Source organism: Mercurialis annua, linkage group LG1-X (assembly GCF_937616625.2).
Source record: "Mercurialis annua linkage group LG1-X, ddMerAnnu1.2, whole genome shotgun sequence".
NCBI classification, from domain to species: Eukaryota; Viridiplantae; Streptophyta; class Magnoliopsida; order Malpighiales; family Euphorbiaceae; genus Mercurialis; species Mercurialis annua.
Genome location: NC_065570.1, coordinates 64,942,845 through 64,950,259, shown reverse-complemented (window position 1 = coordinate 64,950,259; position 7,415 = coordinate 64,942,845). Strand labels below are relative to the sequence as shown.

Below are 7,415 nucleotides of genomic sequence, written 5' to 3'. Positions count from 1 at the left end.
TAGCAAAACATCGGCAAAATTTATATTAGCCGAAACGTTCATACAATAAAACACAAGTGCTAGTAAAAAAAATACATCTAGAGATTGGCTTTGATATATATTTGGAGTTCAATAGCCTGTTTCTCCTAACTATGGAACATTAAAAACTGCAAACACTTGAATATCTAGTTTTTTTATGCTAGTTAGCATCTACTCTCGTGTTCGTAACCGCTGCGTTTAAGCAAATATGCTCAATGTCTCTGTCTTATTTGAAGCCTCTAGACCATTTTCCGCGCTCCGCATCCCTGTGATCCACGGCCTGCAAGATCGGAAAAACTTGTTTGTCAAGTCACAAATATTTGAATAGGACAATATTTTAATTTGAATGATTTACTTCCTGTATGCGTCAGGAAAAAGAAAAGAACGTCTCGAGATACGGAGGTTGCTTACCTTCCGATATTGTTGTCACCCTTAGCTGGATTCATCAGAATTGTCAACCTTTTTGCGGTTTTCTTAAAGACGCTGCATTAACAAGAAAATTAGAAAAAGGAATACTTAATAAACAAGGAAAAATATGTTTACTTCAAAATATATACCTGAATGGCTCGTCTCCGGTTTGTCTAAGAGCGCCTGCTGCATCTCGATACAGCACATAACGCAACATCTCGGATCTTTCTATTCCAAACATGTTGGCTAGCTTACTATACAGTTCTTCATAAGAACCAAAAACAGATAGGTCAAGTGTCCGACCCACGTCCTCGGATTCCAAGAAAACCTTACAGTGACCGGCATCCAAGCCGCTTTCAGTGCTTTGAAGACTCTGCCATGATAAGCCGGTACTGGTCGACTTTTCCGGTGAAGTATGTTTCTCGAGTAGTGCAGGTCCTAAAACTTCATGAGCTTTTGATTTTTCCAGACTCTCATCAGATGATAGTTTCGTACTAAAAACTCGAGAGACTGCATCAGTAGAACAGCTACGAGAAATCTGCTGTTCAGTGAGTATTGGCTGACCAAAGAGTACAAATTGGTGCCTCTTTACGTTATCAGATTTCTCGGAATTTGTATTCGAGTTCCCAATTGTCAGCAAACAGGATATGTTCTCAGTGCTGTTCGTGTGGCTTTTGATATAACTGTCGGAAATTCGAGAATGCGAATTTAACCGCTGAAGACTGGACAAAAATAGCCCTGACTGTAGTTTGTTGTTAAGCTGGAGATCTGATAAAGATATTCCAAATTGAGCATGCCTGGCTCCCTGTATGCCTGCAGGAGTGTTATCGGAAAGACAACACATGGGGCTGCTAGGCCCGAGGGGGTTGCCTGAAAACGGAGGCAACTGAAATTGCCCATCGAGGGGGAAGTCTAAATGTGGCGGGAGTCGCAACTTCTTTCTCGGAGGTGAAAAGGGTGAGAGGTGAATGACTGGCATATTCGAGACCAATTCAACCAGCCACGGACTTACGCGTTTTACATTTTGCAGCAAATCCGGTTCATCCCACGTCACCTGCAATACAAATTTACAGACATGAGTAAAGACCGAGAGAAAAAAGAAACAGGGAGATTTTAAAGCAAATTCTCAAATGCAGCAAACAATTCAAGAATTAAAAGCTTCAAACTCAGGAACAACAGAAAAAAATCACCACAGTAAAATTCACGAAATGGAACGCCCCTTTGATAATCCTAGAGTAGTTGAATCATTAAAGAAATAGCAACAATAGACATCAACCAGCTAAAATCAGATTATGCAGAATTAAATAAATATCTTTATTAGTGCATCAATTTAAAGAATGTTCTCCAACCAATTTATATGCTCAAACATACAGATCATGCATTTCTGGAAACATACATAATGAACACCATAATTTGTACATCATTTATTAAATATATCGGGTACGGAGCTTATTAAATCAAAGGACAAAGTTTACAATTCAAAATGTACTACAATATAAGAGGATAAAAATCGCAGTACAAATCAAGTAAATCAAAATATTCAGGGAAATCCTAAATGAAAAACTCAAGGACAAAATGAAGTGGACCTCATCTATAAATAAGGTATAATAATAACATAAAATTAAATGAGCAGGTACACTAACCATGAATTTTATATGTTTCAATTGAACCAATCAGAAACTTCAATTAAGAATACTAAATGTGATTCAAAAGATAATACCAGAAACCCATTTAAATCCAATTAAAGAGTTGGTGTTTCAGGCATCAAAAAAGAGGTTGGCAGTTGCAGCTTATCACTGACATAAGATTCAATAACTATTCATAATAATTAAAAAAATAAAGCAAATTAAGTGAAACAGAACAAATGTTGACAGTTAAAATGGTAGATGAGGAATCTATAAATAGTATAGCATCCAAATTTTAATCCTTGAAGAATTTAGTACTTATGGGACCTATCATCATACACACTAAAATCCATTTAATTTTTTGTAATAAACAAAAACACAACCATAAATATACTAAAGAACTACTAATTGAGCAACGGAAGCTACGATAATCATCGATTGATATAAGTGCAGAACCTGAAGAAGGCGCCACGGAGAATTAGGCCATCGAATTGGATCCGCAACTTGAACAGAACCAATGGTACCCATGAACCAACTAATTCTCGATGAATCCTCTGTCTCGAAGGCCATCTTAAACCGCATCCCTGAGCACCACTGGATCCTCGTAGAAGCCCTAACCGAAGAAGCCTTAACACAAAACTCCGGTGTGCTTGCTCGCGGATAGTAAATAATTTCGAAGGGCTGTCCACTGGCAGCAAGCCCCACGGCTTCGATAACTTCTTCGGCCCGGACTCGTCCTTTCCCTCTTAATCCTCCTCCTCCTCCTCCTCCATTTCTCAATAACCCTTTATTCTCATCTTCTTTCAAGAAAAGTGAGAATCCACCACCATAAGGGTTGTTAACACAGCTAGAATTTGTCGTCCATCCACACGGAGGCGAAGACTCCGGCCCATTTCCGCCGCCAATTCCCCGCTTAGCACGGCGAATTCCGACACAAAGATCGCCACTTTCAGCTCTTAAAAACACAATTGAATCACCAGCAACCAACTTTTTCTGGTTAACAAAAGTACTCCAACCAGTAGTTAACAAATGCCTTCTTGGTGTTCCTCTATAAATATGCCTAAACTTCCAAATCTCACCATGAACATCCTTAGCAACAACCGTCTGAACAGGCGGATCGGCCGAGTAATCCAACCGAGGAAAAATAGTCTCAGCACAATATCTCGGCACAGAAAAACCACCGCCGTTATTAGCATCAGACTGAGTTAATGTCTTAGCAAAAGAACTAGGCTTTTCTGTAGTATTACTACCATTAACACTATGAATAGTATTACCATTATCAGACAAACCAATTTCATCACCAAAATCAAGAGTGTTACTTGGTAACGGAAAAAGACTAATTTTAGCATAAACCTCATCGGATTCTGAATCGGCGAGGTACTTAACTCCGGCGACCCGGCAGAGAATTAGAGAAGGGACTCTTGAAGGGAAATCAACAAGGGATTGAGAATGCTCAGCATGGCCTTGAGGAAAGTAAAAAACTTTTGAGTTAATTGAAGGGATCTGAACCATACTCCCGGCACAGGCATGCCATAGCTGTGGATCCAAGCTTTTCTCCGCCTCTTTCATAGCTTTTTCCGGCGGCTGACACGGTGGTTGTTGCGGTGGCCAACTGGGTTCCTTCAAAATGTGAAATGAAAACCAAAAACCAAAATTTAAAGTTCGAAACTTTAAAAGACTCAAAATTTGAAAGGCAGAGTTCATTAATTAAATTAAAGAGATGAGATTGAATTTAAATGTTTACCTTTTGCTTTTGCTGCTGTTCTTAAGTGAAACAAACACTGAGCAAGGAAAAAATCTGCTTTTTTTCTAACTAAAAATCAAACTGTAGACAGACTTTTTATAGATCAAAGATTGAAAATTAATTTACTCAAAAAAACATTGAAAATATCTCCAATTACACTGATGAAAATTTCCCAATCTCTCTCTAGAAAAGCCTCTAAAAACTCATAGTTGAATTAAAAGAAGGCAGAATTTTTGAAGAACGTGAGACAGTAAGTAAGTAAGTATATATATATTTCCATGCAGAGAGAGACACTAATCAAACATTATTAATTTTTTTCACTTAAGCATAAGCATAAAGAGAAGCAGAAGAACAGAGTTTAAGTTATATATAAATATGGGATGAGCTTGTTGAAATTGAATCAGTGAGTCAGTGACCATTTAAGCCATAACCCAACTCACTAAACTCCAAAACAAAAACTACCCATTTCTCACTTTAATTAAATCTTTTTTCCTTTTGTTTTTATTTATCAGATCTCTCTCACAAACTCCAACTCTCTGACTCTCTCTCTCTACTTTTAAGTTTAAGTTTCTCTCTCTAGACAGAGCCCAAAATAAAGAAAATCTAGAATGGACATATTAAAAAACATAAGAGTGTTAATTTATTGAACTGGGGAATTTATTGCCACTTAAATTTATTACCTTTTTCTTAGGCTGTGTTTGTAAAGGTAAAATTAAAAGTAATGCATTATCCATAACAGAGCAAAGGGAGCTGGAGGGTGGTTATGTACTTTTTATTATAGTAATTTTTAATAATTTATTTCAGTATATTTTTTAAATCAAAAATCAGTTATATTTCAATCTTATAATTTTTTTTAAAAAAATTATTTAGTCTTTGAATTAAAATAAATATTAAATTTTGATTAAATTTATCTAACCAGAAGGTAAAGTCAATTTTAAAAAACTTGTTATAAATTAAAGTTTTTCGTTTTTGTTTTTTTTCTTCACTTTTTTTAGTAATTTTATGTTTTAAAAATGAAATCTTATTAGTGTCTAAAATAAATATAACATCTTATAAAAAAATTATAATCTTGTGTTTCTTACATTTCTAGTTATTTTTCTAAGTAAGAAATCAAATAAAAATGATTTACCTATAAAGTTGTAACTTATGTTTAAAAGCATTTTTGTCTAGAGAAAAAAATATGTAAAGTATTTTATTCTTATTATTCTTACTATTTATATACTACTACAAAGCCATATTTTTATTTTTTGAAAATAATGCATAATATTAATAATATTATATTTGTAAATTTTTTTATTTGTAGCCGTACCTTCCTCTTAACAATAAAATATTTAAAGTACTTTAATAACAATTTGCTCATTACCTCGTGCGATGATATTTTGGAATGAAAATATCGCGATACATGAAATTAGAACCGCATAAAGTGTAAAAGTGGACAACGAAACACAAAAGTTTAACCATAGTTAAAGTTAACATAAAAATTTGTCGGATATAAAAAATAAAGTAAGTATTTAGTTAAAAGGGGCCCATTAAATTGCCGGACCGGTCCAGGTTTTTGATGACTTAGTTAGGTTCTTACACTCTCTACGTAGAGCGTGAGTTTATTTGCTATGTTTTTGTCGGGATTCTGTACGTAGTGCTGACATGTAGTAGGAGATTTGAAAGACGGTACAACGGTAAAAAAAATTCACTAGAACAGTTAATCTTAAAAAATAATTCAAAACCTGTCAAAAAAATTCACTTTATGTGTTTGGGATATTAGCAGCAACACACTTTAAACTTATAGTGTATAAAGAAAATATATGTTCAAACAAATTATATTTTTCTTTCAAAAATAATTTAGATAGATGTAAAATTAAAGAGGACTTATTGTTTCTGCAAAAACAAAGACTTAACAGAAAAGGGCAAATCATTGCGCTAAATTACTAAATCTATGTTTGATATGTTGAATAGAATAATGTATAAACTGAATCCGGAAACGCCGTATGTCTTGACAATTTTTTCAGATTCTATAATCCGTTACCGTGCTGGAATTAATAACTTGCGAGACTTGAAGAGTATCATCCTCCATTATTATATTGTGCCATGAACAAATATGCAACAAATTTTCTTATATCTCTTAAATTGGGTATAATTAAAAAGATCAAATTTGTGACTTTAAATAAAAACATCCTTAAAGAATGGACATTTTGTCTCGTTTTATACCTTCAATTTCAATTTGTATATCATGCTTCAATAATTCTTTGCCACCTCGACTCCAATTTATACGTCACATTTCAATAATTTTATGCCAACTCAGCTAAGAGGATAAACAAAACAATATTAAAAATATCTTTTTATCTAAAATCATGAATTTAAAATTATTTGATCTTTTATGTCTAGTGGCGAAGCCACCTTGATGAATAGGTGGTCAATTGACCACCTTTTCAAACAAAAAATTATATTAATTAGTAGTATTAATAAATTTAAATCACATACTTATTTGTTTCATACTAAATTATAAAATTTGTTCTCTTTTTACATAATTTTTAGCTTCGTCCCTGCTTATGTCCAATTCAAATGACAAAGTAAACCTTTGTTTATTATCCAGTAAAGTTATCAACATTTTATTCTGTTTCATTCGACCAAACATGCTATAAGAATATTGTATATTTGGCTATATGGTATAATTCAAATAAGAATGAGAAATTATCATGTTGGATTCATGTGGTTGGTCGCATTGTAAATAAATAAACAATTCATAAACTAAAACACATAAAACGATATAAAAAAAATGAATATCAAACATTGTTCTATTTATTTAATTACCTGATAGGATTTTACATTGTTATTCTTACTTTTGATCAAATGAAACAATGTAATTTGATTACCAAAATCATGAAAACTGTTATTATATTTAAATATTATATACCTTATCACCTAACATAACTAATTTCTTAAGATTTTGAAAAGCATGTGTACACTCTTTATGTTTTTGTTAGATCATTTATGTATAATTATTGAGGAAGTGAAAAATCAACTTTGGTGCATTAGCTACTAACTACTATCAAGACGGCCAATTCATGCAAAGAATAGCACTACGTGTTTCCGGATGAGGCAAAAAGAGTCTTTCCCCTTACTTTAATTTGGCTAAACCTATTTTGAGGTCCCTAAACTATACATTTTTGGTTTATTAGGTCTTTTAATTTTTTTATTTGACTTTTTCGGGTCTTTAAACTTTCATTTTCTGGTTCATCAGGTCCTTCAATTTTTATTTGCCTTTTTCAAGTCCCTAATTATTTATTTTTTGGTTCATTGGGTCCTTAAATGAATCTTCGTTTAAGGACCTAATGAACCAAAAAACAAAAGTTTAAGGACCTGAAAAAATCAAATAGAAGTTGAGGGACCTGATGAATCAAAATATAAAAGTTTAAAAATTTGAGAAAGCCAAATAAAAATTGAAGGACTCCAGTGGGCTCGTAAAACTCACTAGGGTAGACGGTATTATTGAACCAGACAAAGCAACAAGAGATGAACCAAAAAATAAAAGTTTAAGGAACTTAAAATAAATTTAGCCTTATAATTATATGCATGTCTTAACTATATTTATGTAATTTTCCTATATATAACTTAGTATTAAT

At 33.1% G+C, this 7,415-nt stretch overlaps 1 protein-coding gene across 1 annotated transcript; it reads right to left on the bottom strand.

The window, feature by feature from the left end:
- On the bottom strand, positions 1-4,415 carry LOC126664263 (auxin response factor 18). Its single transcript, XM_050356569.2, has 5 exons — positions 3,796-4,415; positions 2,508-3,671; positions 576-1,480; positions 430-501; positions 1-298 (listed from the first exon to the last, which is right to left on the bottom strand). Exons 2-5 carry the CDS (start codon positions 3,618-3,620, stop codon positions 217-219), a joined length of 2,172 nt encoding a protein of 723 aa, XP_050212526.1. The 5' UTR covers positions 3,621-3,671; positions 3,796-4,415; the 3' UTR covers positions 1-216.
- Between the last annotated feature and the right edge of the window lie 3,000 nt (positions 4,416-7,415).

Excerpts from the sequence above, each read along its gene's own strand:
- LOC126664263 (XM_050356569.2), bottom strand. The coding sequence starts at position 3,620 with ATGAAAGAGGCGGAGAAAAGCTTGGATCCACAGCTATGGCATGCCTGT. Across the intron at positions 1,481-2,507 it reads CTCCGTGGCGCCTTCTTCAG|GTGACGTGGGATGAACCGGA; the intron begins GTTCTGCACTTA and ends TTTGTATTGCAG. Across the intron at positions 299-429 it reads GGTGACAACAATATCGGAAG|GCCGTGGATCACAGGGATGC; the intron begins GTAAGCAACCTC and ends CCGATCTTGCAG.